The sequence below is a fragment of the Chelon labrosus genome (genome assembly GCF_963514085.1).
Source record: "Chelon labrosus genome assembly, chromosome: 9".
Classification (NCBI taxonomy): domain Eukaryota; kingdom Metazoa; phylum Chordata; class Actinopteri; order Mugiliformes; family Mugilidae; genus Chelon; species Chelon labrosus.
In genome coordinates, this window is record NC_140359.1 from 11,492,210 (window position 1) to 11,511,850 (window position 19,641).

Below are 19,641 nucleotides of genomic sequence, written 5' to 3' on the forward strand. Positions count from 1 at the left end.
CCGCTTGTCTTGTGAGCACCCTGGACAGGTGGCCAGTCTATCATAGGGCTGACACACAGAGACAGACAACCATTCAACCATGCACACCTACAGCCAATTTAGAATCACCACTTAACCTAACGACAGTGGGAGGAAGCTGAAGTACCCAGAGAGAACCCACGCAGGCACAGGGAGAACATGCAAACTCCACACAGAAAGGCCTAGTTGGCCCATTGACTCGAACCACGCCACTGTGCCGCTCGATGTGAAAACATACATAAGTGAAATGTTAATCTACACAATAGTCCTTTATTCACTTTAACATGCTAAAATGTTGGCAACAAATCCCTGTTGCCTGTTTAGAAAGGATGAAAACCAACAATGACCTGAAACACCAAAATATATACAGCAACACTATTTTTACATGCTGATGAGACATTTCAAAAATAGATAAGTTCAATCTAAGGCAAACTACCCAGAGTGATTGTACAGACACATATGGCAGACAACAACCAATCAGCTGAGTTCAGGCTTAAAGGGTAACTCCATTGATCTTTCACGTGTGTTTAGATGTCTCACAGTATAAAAAGTTGTAGACTTTATGCAACAAGACTACAAATTGCCACAAATGATGGTAATGCCAGTTGAGTCTGATGCAACTATGAACAGACATCTGTATATGAATATGCAGAATTTCTACACAAGACTTTGGAATTTCATTTTTCTATAGATAGTCTGACTAATATTGACCAATTACGTCACTGAGCAGGCTTTGGTTGCTGTGTGGTAAACCTTGCTTTGAATCTGTCAAGACAGTACCATAAGCAAATCATTTTTTTTTTTGTGGTTTAAAGTGGTTATAGTCTGAGCGTCATCTGCATGATACACCAGAAGGCCCACAATATTGTCTGTTGCCTGTAGAGGCTAAGTCATTAGACAATAGTTGCCGGGTTCCTAGATTAAAGGGATCAGGTCTGACGATGAAATAAATCTGGGGATGTGCAGTTAAAAAGAACTGAACCTGCCACATATCTGTAGCTTAAAGCTCCTATCTCATCCAAATCTCTGGTCAAATCGTTGCTGGTTTACCTGCATTGTGGGTAATGTAGGCACCAGGGTTTGACAAGTAAAGACAAGTGGAATCATTTACTGTAGAACACATCTCTGGAGCTCAGTGTAACACAGCTGAGTTGTCTTCTACGCGTACTGATAAACAACGGGGATGTTTTTGTTGTGGTATCACGTAGGTGTTGAGGGAAAGCTGCATCACCTTACAGACGCAGAAATACTATCTGTCTACTTCTGCATTGCTTGAATGTGATCAGAATATAACCAGAATGGCACCAACACACAGGAGCTTCACAGAACCACGCTCGCTGTGGCACAGTTGTTGGCTGAGATGCCAATGCGACGGCGGCATGTGAACATTTTGCGGAGCTCAGCACGGAAGCGGTCGTGCAGCCAGGCATAGAGGAAAGGATTACAACAGGATGAGCTCATGGCACACAGGTGACAGAGCAGCTGGATGAGCAGGAAGTACCGCTTATCGATCAGATCAATGTCAATGTCCCGCAGAACGTTGAACACGCTGATGGGCATCCAGCAGATCCCAAACGCCGCCACCACCAGGCTCACCAGCCGGAAGGTCTTACGTTTGCGCATGCGCTGAGCCTCCGCCTGGCTCTGGGTGTGGTGGCCAGGTACGACACAGTTCCGCAGTTTGACGGAGATGCAGAGGTAAGAGATGCAGAGCGCCGACAGAGGGAGCACGTAGGTGATAAAGAGAGTGCTGTACGCGTAGGCCAGCCGCCCCCTCTCCTGGCCCATCCAGAACTCCTCGCAGATGGTGAAGCCTTCATTCTTGAACTCCACGTGGTAGGTGTGAGCCACAGCCGGAGCCACCAAACCACAGGACAGCAGCCAAATCCCAGACAGAAGGTAGGTGGACGCCAAGACTGAGAGACGCTTTTTCAGCGGGTGCACGGTGGCATAATATCTGCCGAGAAATAAAGGAGAAGAAAAGACGGTAGACAGAAACAGATGGAAACGTGTAAAACACAGACCTCATTTGAGGGGTGAAGAACAGCAACATTCACCAGTCAGTGTAATCACCAGGCCAAAACACTGGCAGTTTCCATCCAATCAAATACATCATTATGTTTTTAGCTTCACAAACATCCAATCCAATTCAGCTTTTTCACTCTATGCAAGGTCAACAAACAAAGCAGGCCACTGAGCAACGTGTTGCAGGCCGATAAATCATTTTTTCAGCCTCTTTGTGCCTCATTGCGTAATATCTCTTCAGAGCTAGAAAAAAAAAACGATAACGAGAAAATATTTGAAGCAGAGAGAACACTACTTCTGGATCGCTTATCCTTGTAACATCTCAAGGATTACTTACTTATTACAAATATGTTAGAGTAATCTTAACTATTTTCAGAGCTCATAGCACAAGAATCCAGGTGCATCTGCAGCTTCCTCTGCAATCCTGTGTAATTTTCTTTAACAGATAGTGATGCTCATTGTCAGGCCTCTTGAGCAGTACGGGTTCTATACGGCGGACTGAAGCTATTTGCATAAATGCTTCAAATGGAAAACTTTCTACTTTGTTGCTTTTTGCCCATCTGATGATTAGGATTAGGACATACGCTGGATGCATTTTTAAAAATTTCAGTTGAAATCAACTTACAAATATTGTCCGCAGTCCTCATTATGGCTCATTCTGTCTTACCTGTCCACGCCAATGGCAGTGAGGGTGAAGACCGACACGTACACGGTCACCGGCTGGATGAGGTACACCAGGTAGCACATGAAGCGGCCGAAGACCCAGCCGTGTGGGTTGAAGGCGTAGGCCAGCGTGAAGGGAACGCACGTGGCGCACATCAGCATGTCAGAGAAAGCCAGGTTCCCAATAAAAAAGTTGGTGACGTTGTGCATCTTGTGGGTGCGGCAAATGACGTAGAGGAGCAGGTAATTGCCAAAGACTCCGACCAGAGCCACCAGAGTGTAGCAGGGAATGATGAGCAGCTTGAAGGACTGCAGCAGCTCCACGCCCACAAACTGGGAGCTGCGCTTGGTGGAGCTGTTCTGCAGCGCCACCTCAAACACCTGACCAGAGTCATTCCCATTCACATCATGCATCACACAAGAGGGGGTGAGCTCGACTGCCCAGCCGCTGCCTGTGCCCTCCATCATGAGAGGATGGTGTTAGCCTAGGGGGATGAAATTATGATTAAGTTGAGTCTGTGTATTCAAGAACATGCAGTGTGAAACAAAACCAAGGCTGAGATTTGGAGACAAGAGCATGCTGAATGACTGATGAACACAAATCTCGTTACTGCAGACGGATATGTAGTTTCCTAACTTAATAAACATCGGAAGAAATGTGTATTTTTTATTACAATCATGTGTAAGGTAGATAAGGCAGCAGTTTCATGAGCCAGCTCAAAACACAGCAAAGTTTCCCCTCATTATTTTGAAATCACCCCAGAGACATGCTTCTATTTCGGTTTCAAGTCCCACATTAGTGGAAGTTATTGCTCCAAATGTAATTCTGTCATCCTGTAGGCAGCATGTCCCCCTGAGCCAGGTGCCTTTCAAATAATTCAACTTCAACAATGAATATTAAAGCAAATGCTGCTGCGTGACTCAGACTTACTTGAGACCATCATCCGTCCATACACTGCGCATGTGCCGTGTTTGTCTGGACAACACGGGAGATGTTTGTCCTAGCTGAATTAATTCAATTCATATAGCTGTAATGGGGAAGTGAAGTATACACAACATAACTGAAGGACATATCCAGCTGGTAGGCCATGCTTCCAATCAGCAGGGACACGTTTGGCAATCACTTATCATTATTATTGTTATTATTATTACTATTATTAAAGACTTGCAGAAGATGCTGATTCAGTTTTTGAATTAACTGAAAATATTGATCTCTTTGAGACGAAGCAGACGAAAAAAATCACTTTCTTTTTTTTTCACAGTAAATTACAACAATTTCTGCTGCAATTTCACCCAAAGGTCCCAAAATTCCTTTCTTGATGCCAGTTCATCAAAATAACCAAGTTACCATTATAAAGCAGTGTAATATTGGAAAAAAAAAAAAGAGAAAAGAATCTGAATCAGATAAACCATTAACTGTAACAGTTTCCTCAGCTCTCTCTCTGTGTGTGTGTGTGTGTGTTTTGCCAGTTTCCTTTAAAAACACAGGTTACTATAGTACAGGTTGCAGCAGCAGACTGTGCTCAGCATTGACGCCACAATATCATACATCCTACGATAGATAGTGGAAGTGGACAGAGAGAAGTAACATTTAATTTCACCAGCCATTAGTGTGGCTATTGTTTTCATGAACGTAAATTTAAACGATGAAATAAAATAATGATCTTTGGCTCATCTGTTCTGTCAGGGTGAGATTTTTTTCCCAGCTGATTTTAATATTGCTGTATCTCTTCTGGCACAGAATCAATGCATAATAAGTGTTGTAGCTACCATCAGTTTAATAGTTTAGCTGAGCAATCATCAATGTAAGGCACTGAACTCATTCACTGTACATATGTTGCCTTAGAATAACGCTCTGTCAAAAATATCAGTAACACACAATGAGGTGTTTTAAAGCCCCTTAACTCGAGCACAGTACATTAACTTTAGGAGAAATGCATTTCACGCATGTTTGCATCGTTTTCATTTTCAATTAAAATATTCGATGTTCTGACTTTTAGTTTGGCATTAAATACTTTAAATAAATAGTAATTGAGCCTAAGTAGCACCACCACCTACCGTGTGTTGGTTTCTCCGTTTTCAGACGCAGACTATCAGATCAGAGCAGAGGATATCCAACGCGGAGCTCCTGTGCGCCTCTGGAGAGATGCGCGCTTCTCACTCAAATGAACGCGTGTGCGTTTCTGGGCAGGAATTAAAGTCATGCATTCGCTCTCTGAAACAGCACTGAAAACACTTAGACTGTCGTTGTTAAGGGACTGCGTGTTGCCAGGCTATCAACAGGTGCAGTCTGTCTGATGGGGGATGGATCTGTTTTTATATCTGCTTTAAACTTGATTGAAAGCTCTGACGACTGAAGGAGTTTCTGACGTGGAAGATAATTTATCCTACAAACCCCAAATTGCCTATATAGCGTGTACAGGTGGAAGTCTACTAATTCAGTACACAATATTAGACAAATGACAGTACATTACAGTACATTACATTGCATTTCTGCATTCTCCTCCATGCGTGTCCCTTCAAATTGACATGTCATTGCATTAAAAAATTAGGTGTGATTAGGTTTAGGTTGATTAGGTTTTTTCACTTTCATGTCACATTTGCAACTATATTTATGGACTTATCGTCTTATTTACTGTTCTCGTAAAATAAATGTTAAATCTAAACGTTGAATAATACATGTTAAATATTATATCTAAATGTTAAATATTATCTAAATGTTAAATGTAAATGTCAAATGTTATATCTAAATGTTAAATATAAATGTTATATCTAAATGTTAAATATAAATGTATATCTAAATGTTAAATATAAATGTTATATCTAAATGTTAAATATAAATGTATATCTAAATGTTAAATATAAATGTTATATCTAAATGTTAAATATAAATGTAAAATGTTATACTGTATCTAAATTTTAAATGTAAATGTCAGCACTTGGTGAAACTAAATATTTAGCTACTATGCTAATTCACGCTGCCGGTCAGCGGAAGTACCAAAACAATAAGCGGTTTCGCTCTCTGCCCTTCACTGACTACCAGCAATTCGGAATTTCAGCAATGTATCTTCATCTCCAGGGGTAGCGACGGCGACTCCTTCCAGCTAAGTTTGTCTTCCTACTAGTGTAGCATGTACCGAACAGAGTTTAGCGTTAGCTTGTAGCTAAAACTATCTAATGCTAGCTCAGCAGATGTAGCCTACTCTTTGCTAGGTTAGCTAGCGATCAACGTGCTCCGTGCTAAGCCCGTTCGTTTTGATCCTGCTGCACTGTCTGCTGGTCATCTACAATACACATTTAAAATGTATTGTTTATAAAGCTAATGCTATCTGGACGTAAATGTCTCCTCAGTGCTCCAGTGGCACTGCATCGGGGTCAGGCAACTTAAAAAGCATGTGTACAAAAAGTGAGAGTTGACTCAGTCTTTATACATATTGTAAAACACTAACACCTTACAAGGTAACTGCGACGCCACATCAACAGCATTAACAGCTTTCACCCTGTTGATCCTGTCGATCGTTGATCTGTTATTGAGCTGATAAAATATTTTGATTGTCCATGTCATTCATTGAAATAATCCTATATTTAACATACAGCACAATTTTAGACTTCTCCCTCACTAGTTCTCATATATTGATGACTAACAGAGGAAATCAGTAAAAAAAAAAAAAAATCAGTAAATGGTTGTTATATGCTCAGTATCACAATCTTTTCTTTATAGGATGGTAACCAAGAATGCACCAGATTTCCCAAGACGCTAAAAGGCTGGAAACTTTAATAAGGCTGCATCCATTCTTTCAGTCTCAAATCCAACTTTCTAAAAGTTACTGCAAGACTATAATATCCCAACATCCAAATTTAACAGCTTCAGTGACCAACAATTGGACCTGAAAGTGTCAACTGAGCATCCAGATGTTGGAGAAGTGATGCACGCGGCGCATCTGCTCTCCAAAGACTGTGTGGGTTGTCATGTAAGGCCTGCGAAGGGTGTAAGGTGTTTTTTCTAGGAGAAGAATGGCTACAGCTCGATGAGTATATTGTTTCCAAATTTTATTTGTCTATTGATGCCTCCTGAGAAGTTCATGAGTCAGGGCCCTGTCTTATTGTGAGGTTATGTCCACAACCAGAGGACTGAGTGTTTCAACAGAGACTTGAACAAATACAGCCATGTTTATGCACTAAAACCCAGGTATTGTAGAAGTCAGAGCTGGATATAACGTTCTATCTATTTTATCAAAAGAACACAGGACATCAGTCAAGCTTTTTACACTAGATGGTGTTTTATTTTCACAGCCATGAACTTTCAACAGCAGAGGTAGTTGTTTGCTGCTCGCCAAACTCTCACAGTGGATTTGTCCCATTAAATGCTAGATTTGCAAAAAAAAAAACTCATAACATTAACTCTCTTCAAAAGGACAACAATAATGGTAAAATGTTGTTTCCAACCAAATAAGAGTAGCACTATAGTAATCATCTAATATGTTCACTGAATGCCATAGAAATGTAATGTAGAGAAGGATCTTACTCCATCTGAACTTTGTATGCTGTTTGCCAAGTAAGGTATTTGAGGATGTCTGTGTCAACAACATATTGAGTAACTGATGGATTTAGCACCAATTTTCTTGGTACTGGTAAGGGGTAGGTACAGGGATGGGTAAGATGTCTGTAAGCAATCACACAGTTGTATTCTTCTGTTTGAGATATATAAACAGGACAAGAGTAACTTGATGAATCAAAAAGATTACATTTAAGTGGTCAGAGGTCACTAATGTCTAATTAAAATACTATAATTTACATTTCTCAAACAGTCTTCAGCTGAGAAAGTTGCATGTCACCTTTTTGAGATTCACCTTTAACTAAAGGCCACTTATGTCATCTAGTGTGACATGTACTTGGAGGATGTGCCCTAACACAATGTAGTACGCTACACATGGGGATAGAAACGCTGTTTAACTGGAAAATCATAGCATTAATCCAGTGTTGGCATTACTGTTTTAAGAAACCCATAAAAACACAAGGGAACAAAGCAAAAACAGTTCTTAGTTACAGTACAATCCATAGAAAACATTGGAAAAAAGTGTTTAATCCGAATCCATCTGTAATATTTGCTTCCTTGACTGACTGTTCTGTCTCCTGATAGCCGAGCTCACTTTTTACTTGGAGAAAGTGCCACTGTATGCACTGAATGACACAATGGTATCAACAAAAGACAGGAATGGTACGTGTATCAGTAAAGAGACACAAAGTACGTTGTACTCAAGGAAATTTGGAGTACATTCCTGTTCACAGTGGTAGAGGCACCACCTTGGATGGTAATCAGGGTTACCAACGGACCTTTTGTTGGTCTTTACTAGGTTAGACAAACAGTAGTAATGTGTGGGTCTGTACAGTATATGGTCCATTCCCCTAGAATAGTAGCTCAATGTTTAGTTTCACCCAGCGCTACATATAACATTTAGATTTAACGTTTAGATGTAACATTGAACATTTAGATTTAATATTTAACATTTAGACATAAGATTGAACATTCAGATTTTACATTTAACAAATGTGACATAAAAGTGACTTTAAAAAATTCATACCTCATTTTTTAAAAATGTTTTTGGAGTTAAATGTGGGAATAATTGTGTGTTCACTTCAACATACGCAACTTTACAAATGGCGCTCCATAGTCATGAGTAATGGTTGCTGACACATGCCCAACAGGTCACACTCCTATCTGGTTTAGTGCAGGAGAGATCACTAAATGCCTGAGCCGTCATCCTTCCACGGTCACAAATATTTGCAAAGGGGACAGAGGAGCAGACTGATAAGGAGGTGACGTAATGTGGCGTCTGATTGTTGAGTGGCTTTTGTGAGGAGGACAACCAGAGATGGAGCTCTGTAAGCACGGCGCTTCATTTGTGCAAACTAACTCTCAGCTTCTCCTAAACAAGCCAAGGCAGAGACAAAACAGCCTTGGCTGTATGCTGTCATTAGTGGGATTGATTCTGAATCAAAAGCCATGTACGGAGCCAGATGAACAGGCTTTGGAGAGGAGATCCTGATGTGACGTTGGCCATGGCCGTGTTATCCACTGTCTGAGGTTTCAGCACATTCATTTAAAGCATTTATAGAGTTTGGTTGTGATCAATGGAGGCTAACTCATCCCACTCTTCTTTCAGTATGCGGTCGATCATAGTGCAGTTCCCAGGTCTCCTGTCAGCACGATCTGTTGAGACAGAAGCAAACCACATATCCTCAAGGTTACTGGAAGAAAAAAAACAAAACATGCTATCAATTATGAAAAGAAGGAAAGTTAATCTCTTGACTCAGCAAACCAAATGAGCTTTTAAAAAACTCTGTGGAAATTATATTATTGGCAAAATTTCTTCTGAAACAATATAGGGGAGATTAAAATAGCAGAAGCCACAGGAGAAATTGCAGTAAGACTCGTTGACTTAGAATTTTTAAATGGAGCTTTTATATTTCGCAGAATTTCCTCGTCTTTCAATATCGTTAAAGGGCTTTGCAGCATTTTCATTCAAGTGACTACTGAAAAATCTATACACGGTCAAATGTTGTCCAGTTTTCTCTTCCCTGTTCTTAACAGAAAAATAATTAATCAAACATTCATTCTTGGGGGTTGTTGTCCCTTGTTGATTTAAGTGTCTTCAAATGTAATAACAGCAGTTTGGCATTCAGTTCTGCCACTAAGTTGTTCTCAGGGCTGCTAGCATTGCTCGTCCACTTGTCTCCGAGGCCGCACACGAGCGAGAAAAAAAAGACTTGAGCGGGAAACCTGAACATTAAATTGCCAGAGGATCTGATCAGCCTCTACTGTGTACTTCTCTGCAGATGGATTTGTATTGCTATCAAGTACAACCTTCAGATTCAACATTCAAAGCTTGTATGCAGCTGGTAACTACTCAGAGGAATAAAAATAGGAATAAAAAATAATGCAACTTTTGAATTAGACTCTCTTTTACAGCATTTATTCTATTGAATTAGTTTTATATAGGTTTTTAGATGCGTCATTTGTGGTTGTGATGTGCTTTTGGACTTATTATTTGTTTTATTACACTATTCTCTATGGTGGCAGTTACACATGTGCAGCATTTGAGCGCAAGAGAAATTTCCCCATGGGGACAATAAATCGCACGGGTATCATCCCGTTTATTGTATCAAAACTAATGAGGATTTATGTAGAAATAGTTACCTGCTGTTAGTGCTGTACAATCAGGTTACAGTTTAACTTGAAGAAGAACATGTGAAAAGTCAAATGACTTTTTAGGGATGGATGAAAATGTCAATAAATATTAAACGGACTGAAATCTTGCTCATTCTTGGTCCCCCACAGGATAAATCTTGATCCTCGCATTTATTTATTTTTTCCTGAAATTATTAGGTTGACCTGCATTTATGAGGTTGACCGTTGCAATGAAATAAGTCCTTAGCTATTGAATCAATAGCCGTAAGGTTGTGAAATAACCCCGGTCGATTCTGCATTAATTAAAACCCCTGTTTATCTCTTAACAGTTATCTGACTCATGCTTCATTATTTCAGTATCTCACCAAAAACTCTTGTGACTGTTTAGTAAATTTAACATTTTCTAGTCAGACAGTAAACATACATATATAGCCTACTAAACACGGGCACGTAAACCTTGTCATTGTGACCTTGACAACCAGGCCTCCAGTGTGTCAAAGCAGTGATTCAAAGAACTGCTGTCAAAACTAAGACATACTGTACATGTTTATGATCTATGCCTTGAAATCTCTGCCTCAAGCACAGCTGTTATTTGTTCTATGATGAACAGACATGGTCAGTCAGCAGGTCAGGTCACAACTCAATGTGTGACACAATAGTCAATCGATGAAAATGCTTTTCGATCTGCAGGAGCCAGATGACAATTTTAGAAAAGGTATTAATCCTTTTCATAGTTTAGAAAGCCATGCATATTTCAAATTACTGCTACAACAGAAGAGGACACAGCTCAGATCATTTTGGTGCTATTCACACCCCACTTGAAATGATGGCTGTGTTTCCAGACAATCTCTCAGTAATTGTCATTTCGATGGTATTATGTTCTGTTTTCGCTTGAAGCTAATAGCATTTGTTCAGTGTTCAGTGTGAGTCATTATTTAATCACCAATTGCCGTCAATCAGTGCATCCTTTTCAGATTACAAGTGTGTGTTAGGGCTAAACCAGCTATACACCTGAAATTGATGAAACTCATCTTCAGTAGTTCCCAGGTGTGTCCCAGAGTTGCTGCCCAGGTTGGCAACCTGCTGCACAACAAAGTTGCGACAGTTATCTGGTATGTGATTATGCTCTGTCACAGACTGTCTTAACGTCAATGTTGCTGCTTGCGTATGCTGAGAAAATTAAATAGTGGATGTAGCTGCTTACTTTTGAATTTTGCACCTTGTGAACTTTTGGTTGTCATGGTAATTTTTTATATTTAGGCATCCACCTTTATCCACACAGTATGTGGGCATAACTACCGGATGCATTTGAACAACTTCTCACAAACTTGTTGCGAGCAAATATCCGCAGCGCTGTGTACATGCAAGCATGTTCAAATTCAAATCAAAGGGAAATCTAATGGCTCAGACTCTGTATGATGGTGCATGATTATTATCCTAGTTGGTCACCTAGGTTCAGTGAAATGAAAAGCGTGAGGACACTGCCTCCATTAAACACCTTGTCGCAACCTGTTTCTCAGAACTAAACAGCGTGCGGCGACAATAATGGCACATCTCACAAATGAATGGAGAGCTCCCGAGGATATAAATTTATTTAGGTAAAAGCCCAGTGTTTTCCAAAAAGTACGTGTTTCTTTATCAGAATCAGAAAATAACACAAATTTTTGTATTGCTTTATTACCGCCACACAGATATGCATGATAGAGGAGAGGATTACTCACTGATGTTTTCAGATGAACAAGCATTTGCTGTTAAATAGATTCATATCATTTGGGAATGTTTGTTAGCTGAGCGCAAGGGAAATGCACTGGAGCTCCAATATAAATACAACTCGAAACTTCTTAATCCTGTGGTGACCGTGAAATGAGTTTGGAAATAAGATTTAAATGAAAATCATTTGACTTATTGTGTTTCTAATCCGATCTTTCTGCCATATAAACATTAGTCAGATATGAATGTGAACCCGATTGATTGGAAATTTGTAATATGAGGCAAAAGAGACGTTTGTCATAGTGACTGGTGATAGTTAAATAGAATGGAGGATGGAATAATAGTACAGAAGAATACAACTTCTAGACGCATCCGAGGTCTGCTTTGTTCAGGCATAGGCAGTTTCTGGTGCTGACAATCGCAACAGCTACTAAGAATTTACAAAGCCAGATAGCATCCATCAAACCAATTTGTGGTTTTCTGTCTAAGGCTTATTCCTCCAAAGGTTACCAGTGAGTCACAGATAATTCAGTACTGTTTGATTCAGTGCTCCGGAGGACAGCATCTCTTCTTCACAATAGACAATAATTATTCACACTGTGTTCACACTACACTGTCCTTGATTTTACAAAAACTCAGTGAACACTCGGTTTAAAATAAAATGACTCTTTTCCAGTCATGACAATGATCACAGATACATTTCTCACTGTACATGAAGCAAACATTTTACAGTACACAAAATATTCTGCAGAGGGTACAGTACATTTGAGAAGATTGACACCATCCCGGTGTTTGCTCTTAAACATGAAGCTTCGCCTAAATTTAAGACAGAAGTCGATGGAAACCACTCTTTGTCTAAAGGAAAAGAAATCTGTTTACCTGTGCTTCTAAAGTTACTTAATTAACACTTTGAATCAAGAACTGGGGCGTAAAAACAACACTGACAGGACCCAAAATAGACACAAACTGACATTTTTACACATTTTAGCGTTTGAACAACTCATACAAACCAGGTGTTAATTCAATCTTGCTGACTGTTGGATTTTGTGTGAAAAGTCAGCACCAGTTCAATAAGTAATTGCATTACTGCTTGCCTGTTTTTTCTTTGCATTACTTGCAATCACAGTGAACTTGAAACTGAATACATAACAAGCGAAAGGCTCAGTTTCAGTGCGTTTCAGTCACTCTGGCTCAGTAGGTAGAGCAGGATGTCCACGAACAGGAGGGGTTAGCTGTTTGATCCCTGGAACATGCCATATGCCCAAGTATCCTTGAGCAAGACACTGAACTCCCAGTTGCCTCCGGTGCATGGCACTGGTGTGTGAATGTGTGTGTGCATGTGAGAGTGAATGGATAGGGGTGTCACTGTGACTGTTATAAAATGTTAGAAGCCTCGTGGTCCACGTCAAGTGGTCACAGCCAGATGAATGGACTCGGCTATATAGCCCAGATTAGAGCCGCTGATTGCGCTCACATTCAAGCAACCACTGGGGAGCAGGTACACGTGCCTCCTGTTTGACAGAAACTCTACTTGGTGACCTGAAATGGTCCAAAAGAAAAAAAAAAAAATCAAGTCATACAAGTGGAAGTGCATCAGTATATAATTAATGAGATGAATAATGGGTTTATATGTTTTATTGTTACATAATGGAATTAAAAAGCTGGAAAAAGCCTGAATAAGTAATCATATATTTAGCAATCACTTGATTTAAGAAGCTTAAAATATATCCCTGCATATCCCTCTGGTGGTACCAAAATCAAGGACAGATGCATCAGGCACACATAAAAGTTAATGTGTGCCTGATGCTAATGTGTGTTGCAAGTTGAAGTTTCATAACTATGTGCAACAGTGTATTATTCCTCTCAAACAGAGGCAGAATGTCAGACCTTGACTCGGTGCATGAACATGAAAAAAATGTCCTGTGAAAGCCAATTATCCATTTGAAAAGATCATGCAGATTAGCACACAAAAAAAAAAAGGAGCTATGGAAACGAGTTGTCTGACAGCATTTCATTTTGTCCTTGGCTTGCGCAGTGAATCGTGTGCTGTCAGGAAAATCCTTTCAAAAATGTGAAACTGTAGGCTGTATGCTGCTCACCATTCAAGCCTGCACAACAGAAGAGTCCACCTTGGTGAGTCAGGTGATCCCAGCATCCTGGAGTTCCCAAAAGCCTCAGCTTTTCTCTTAAAATGGCTCTAATCAGCATGCATCTCTTGACAATGTGCTTAACTTCTCCCTGCCTGCAAACACAAACAACAACAGTTTGATAATATATGTATAAAATATGCAATCCAATACAGACAAAATATCAAAAGACCCATTTTGCAAGAGGTGCATTTAACAAATGGAGGATTTTGTCACCACTACCATTATTGTCATGATCTTGTGGTTTTGATACATCTGTTGTAATCTTGTTTGGTTTCTTTCTGTCTTTGTGTGTCTTTTTTATTTTGTTTCGTTTCTTCCTTGGTGTTTCTTGTCCTGCTTTACTTCCTGTGTTTCCCCTCTTTGATCGTTTGATCACCTGTGCCCCGTCACCCTTCTGCTCAGGTGTGCTAATATCGTCCTGCCTTTCCCTTTGTCCTCTCTCAGTTTGTCTGTGTTTTTCATTTGATGTTTTGTGGTTTTCCTTGTTATTCCATGCCTGTGTTCCCTCCAGTTTCTAGTAGTTTCCTTGTGTTTTGACATCTTTATGGGTTTCTGGATTACTTTTGTTAAACTACTTTATGCTGGATTACCCCTCGCCTCGTTGTGTGTGTACTGCATTTGGGTTCTACCTCGCCATACTGCACCATCACAAAATGTGACCTCGACCAACCTTCTGAAACCTCAGCTAGAGACACATACTGATGTTGTGGTAATGCTAACATCAAACCATATTACATAAATACCAGAGAATTCCTTCAAGTGGAACATATCTCACCATTCACCAAGATGTGCTGAGTTACCGAGCACGGTGGCGACAACATGAGCTCCTCCTACGGATGGTTGGGCCCACAGTGTTCTCACTATTGTCTCGGCTTGAGACTGCACAGACAACAGGACTGAGTTCTGCTTGAAGACGCACAGGAGGTGTCCAACAGCTTCACCTGGGGAGGAGAGGAAGATGAGCCGTTCTAAAGGCACATTGTAATCCAGAACAGAAGTAATGTTATACTCTACCACTTGAAATGCTATTACTGAAATCAATCCGTACATGTACACGTTTGCATCAGAAAACAAAGCAATTCTCTCCATTCTGTGCACATGAATATTCTCAATATCATGGAGGGAAAAAAAGCAAATAGTGAAATTGCAAGGCAATGGAACACACAACAGTCAACCCTGTTCATGAATGTGCCTTTGTTGGTGCACAATGACTGAGACATGAATGTATACATTCATATATAATACATTCACCGATCAGCCACAACATTAAACCCACTGACAGGAGAAGTAAATAACATTGACCATCTTGTGACAATTCAATGTTCTGCTGGGAAACTTTGGACCTGGCATCCGTGTGGATGTTACTTAGACATGTACCACACACCTAGACCAGACCAGGCACCCCCACCCCATAGCTATGACACTCCTTGATGGCAGCAGCCATCCCCAGCAGGATGCAGCCTGACACAGACACACACACAAAAACGCTTTAGGAACAACTCAGAAAACATGAAAAAGCAGAAGGTGTTGACCTGGCCTCCAAATTCACTAGATCCTAAACCGATCAATTTTCTATCAACCCATAGGACCCAAAGGCCCCCACTGACAGTATTCTGTTGCCAGACAACACAGGACACCCTCAGAAGGCCCATGTCCATTCTCTGAGGAGTCACAACTGTTTTGGAGTCACAAGGGAGACCTATGGAATATTAGGTCATAATGTTATGCCTGATCGGTGTATATTGCATTAGGGACAGACACTGTCTTACTGCACAAAAGAAACTGAGTTCTGATTGACTGTTGCACTGATTAAACATCATCAAAGTCTTAATTTGACATGTACAGTCCATTTGGTGCAAATTATTCTTAACACTATTTTCTCACCATACAGTCCGAAGCAAGAGGAGAACGACTGGGCACAGAGGAGCTCCATTCCCTGCGACTCACAGAACTGAACAGGCCAAGCATCTCGCCCTAAATCTCCATAACAGAGACCATGAGTGGGCAACAAGAGGAAAGGAAAAAGTCTGCGCCTCTGTTGGAGACAGCGTAGAGAGACGGCAAATGAGGATCTAAGTCGTTGTAGCCTTTCTTGATAACCATAAATGTAGTCAGCCATTACCTTGAGAAGTTGCGTAATCACAGCCCATTGATCCTGGGAAATGTCTGCTCCAGTCGGATAGTGGGCGGACGCTGACAGAACAACAACACTTTGCTCTGGAGCTTTCTCCAAATCCTCCAGAAGCTTCTCCAAACAGACGCCCCGGTGTCTGTCATCCCAGTAATAATACTCACGGATATCTTTGATCCCTGCGCCCTGAAAGACACCGGCCAGTGACTCTGCAGGGAGGATCAAGACAACACATTATATTAGATGCTTAAAGCTGTATAAATCAATGTATCAGCGCTGTTTTCATCCCTTACATGTGCCACTACTGTTATCACATGCAGAGTATGCGTAGGTCTACACATCATATTAAAATGAAAATTAAAGAGCGCAATCCAAGTACAAAAATGTTCATGTTCAACTCCAGCTCCCGATCTACATTTGCAAAAACCAAGTGAATATTCTTTATTAATACAGTCATTTTTCTCACTGCTTGTCTCATGTGTGTCAAGTTAACGTCTATTCATGTTGAATAGCTCTTTACCAACTTCTGTCCTTCGGAAGCATGTCACAGTAATATGAGTTGCTATGGACACAGGTGTTGGCTATTATTTTTGAATCATTTGTTTCGTTTAGTTATTTATGGTATATGAGTCATCTTCTCCTTTGATAATCATTGTCATGTAAACCACTTGTGGGGCTTCCACTACATCACTGGAATCGTCAGCTTAGTCATGTATCTATGCTTCAAGAGCATACTTTGGGTGACCATGGGTGATCTGAAAGGCACCATAAAATAAAATGTATTATTATTATTATTGTTATTATTATTATAATTATACTGTAATTTAATGGGCAACATTTTAAAACAAGGGGTGTTATATCCTCAAAATGTGTTTTTGTTTTTTTTTTGTCGAGGAAGTTATGCTTTAATTACCATCACATGGGGCAGAAAGGTAGACTTTCCCACTCCAGGCTGGACGGTCATCGGGCCAGTGCCTCAGGAGTTCAGCTCCAAGACGCACAGCAGCAATAAAACCGGGAGTCTGCACACCTAACACCTGCAACAAACACCAAGAGCCGGGTTATGTCTATGACTGAAGTTAAGGACACTTGTATTGATTCATTCTGAGGTTGCGGCTGCAGGTAAATCGATGGTTTGACAATTTGCTCTTTACAGCACCTCCAAGTAATGGCCGTAGCCTGCCTGATTTGCTTGATAGGCTGCAGGCTACGGCTTCATCTCTGTGTGTTTGGTAGTGAGCAAAATCAGGTGCCAACATAAATACAGTAAGTGTAGTATATGCTGCTGCAGGAAGGAGTTACAGTTTGTTGTATGTACAGGTGAGATTACCCGGTTCTCCACTATAGCTCTAGACCTCTTCCCCAGAGAAACCTCTGTGGCTTGCTGCGTGAATTCTGCCAGGCCGAGAGAAGAAGGATACTCTGGACGAAGAGTTGGATCGGCGCTTAACTGTTGCTTGATTTTTCCAACAAGACACAATTCAAAGGTCGTCCCTTCCTCGTTGTAATACTCTGTGAAAGGCAGCAAAGGCAACTAATTGAAAAATCCTGGACACAGTCACAGTGCCATTATGTCCATCCTCGTTTAGAACAAATATAGTATATCTTGAATGTGTGCTGACAAATTTCAATGTGTGATTTGTGATGATCATATCATATAGAAGGCGAAAAGATGATACAGTGGCTGGCACTGTTGCCTCAAGAATTTTCTGTTGCGTCCATGTGTTTTCTAGTTATTCTAATTTGCGGTAGGCGTGCCAGCAGTTAGCTCCAGCCCCGTGTGACACCCTGAAAGATAAGAGGTTATAGATAATGAGTGGGTGTCACAGAAATAAACACATGCACTAAGGTATCGATCCTTGGGCAGTTGTTGTCAAAACAGCTTGTGTATTGCATTATCTCTGCAAAGATTTAGCTAGCTATTGTACTGTAAAAAGTGTTAAAAAGTGTAAATTGAAGCAATTTTATGGCAGAGTTTGCCTGCAGTTATTTCCCTTGGGTCCACAGAGGGCCTCTAGCAGCCCCTGTCAGCACCTAACAGCTGATCACAGTGACAGGGGACTCATCCTCCAGGCTTTAAAATGCACCTTCAACAACCTAATGGTGCAGTCACATCCACATTTTGTCCCTGTTTTACAAAAAAACACTGAATCTTAGAGCAGCTGCTCTGTAAATGCTGACTGCCAGGGGAGGGATTGATTTTACTGAAATTCTTGTTCTGGCTCATTGTGAACTCTCCATCAAAAGTATAAGTCGGTAATAACCTAACTTTCACAGTGAATGGGTCATTTTATGTAATAATTCACTGTAAATGGCCCCAGGTAACCACTGTAGTGCTGTGATTTAAAGCCGAGGCAGCCAGATACAGAGAAATCCTTTTTTTTTTCTGCTCGCGTCTATGTACCATGAAAGAAACGTGACTGACACATGTTTTATTTCGCTTATTTCCAAAAAGGCACATTATTCTGTACGAAGAGTTCAAACTACGCCTGAATAATTCTGACATTTTTGCACTGAAGCAAACCTGTAACAGCAGGATTTAGTGGTTGAACATGCATCTCTTCTCTCATTTGCTGATGAAGGAAAACACACAAAAAGCTTAATGAAATGAGCGGACTCACCTCTCCCTGCCAGGTAAACCTTTTTAGCCTCAGTGTCTTTCTTAAAGGCAGACAGCAGCCTTTTTTCAGGACTCACTGCTGATGTGTGAGTATCGGTAAACACGGAGCGATGACCTCCCGGGTCTCCATTTTGGTTGACCCCTTTTTTGTCAAGGCTGCTGTCGGGTCGGCTCATCTTGATCCCAGCCAAACAAAGCAGTCCACTAGCTGGAAGCCTTTTTTGTTTAGGCACTGTTGCTAAGCTACAGCATGTATTTGGCTACTGTCGCCCAGGCAACGGTGATGGATGAGTTTGTCACTCCCGAATTTGTGGGTCTGGTGAGTTTACCTTTGTCATCATCAAACTGGTCAGGCTGTCTGCAAATGAGAGGATCAGCTATCAGTTTGGGCAAGGACTGGCCCCAGATGTATTCGCCTCAGCCTGTGAATCTGACAGCAAATCGGCTCAAAGAGGGCCCTCATGTCCTCATTAAGGTTTGTTTGGATGCTTTTTAGCTGACCTGAAGCTGCCGTTATTTAATGAAAACACAATTTGGAAGGAGAGGCGGCATTTAATAAAGGCAGATCAGTGCACATATTTTTGCAAAGAACTTCCAGCAGCCCTGGCTTTCACTGATTCATTTCGCCTGTCTCAAACAACCTCTTCATTGTGCTGCTAAGTGTGGACTTGTACATTTGACATTTAAATATGCTTTTGGAAGTAATGTTCTGTATACGTGTGTTTATTAAATATGTCCAGACACCTGTTCTTCATATAACAATCCACCACAGGGCTCCTGCGTTATGCCTCTTGGATACAGAGGGTTTCTTCCAGGCACAGAATTGAAGAACAGTCATTTCAAGGGGATGAAGAAGCGGCAGTGAATCTCAAGGCAAATGAAAACCCCAGAACATCTCACAGCTATTATTTCAAAGGAGAGAAATAAGTGAGCCAGTCTTTGAAGCTGGAAATCACAAATCACTGCACTAGATGGCAGTAGATGGCCAAACCAAGCAGTTAGGCTCGACAATTAGCTGAGCAAGGGGGGTTCTTTAAGAAGCTGTTTAAGGGACATTTGAGCAGCCTGCCCGGTAGAGGTGGGCGGATCGATCCAAATATCGATAATATCGATACCAACGTTGCTATCGAGATTG

At 40.9% G+C, this 19,641-nt stretch overlaps 2 protein-coding genes across 2 annotated transcripts; both read right to left on the reverse strand.

Annotated features, from left to right (window-relative positions):
- Window positions 1-470: 470 nt before the first annotated feature.
- prlhr2a (prolactin releasing hormone receptor 2a) lies at window positions 471-3,240 on the reverse strand (the record flags this gene model as incomplete). Its single annotated transcript, XM_084550617.1, is given in 3 exon segments — window positions 471-1,975; window positions 2,711-3,186; window positions 3,190-3,240. Coding segments are annotated over 3 exon segments (1,164 nt in total). The 3' UTR covers window positions 471-1,338.
- Window positions 3,241-11,082: 7,842 nt separating this feature from the next.
- got1l1 (glutamic-oxaloacetic transaminase 1 like 1) lies at window positions 11,083-18,682 on the reverse strand (the record flags this gene model as incomplete). Its single annotated transcript, XM_084552331.1, has 8 exons — window positions 11,083-13,144; window positions 13,705-13,847; window positions 14,531-14,696; window positions 15,640-15,790; window positions 15,878-16,095; window positions 16,800-16,923; window positions 17,217-17,398; window positions 18,508-18,682. 8 exons carry the CDS (start codon window positions 18,680-18,682, stop codon window positions 13,011-13,013), a joined length of 1,293 nt encoding a protein of 430 aa, XP_084408457.1. The 3' UTR covers window positions 11,083-13,010.
- Between the last annotated feature and the right edge of the window lie 959 nt (window positions 18,683-19,641).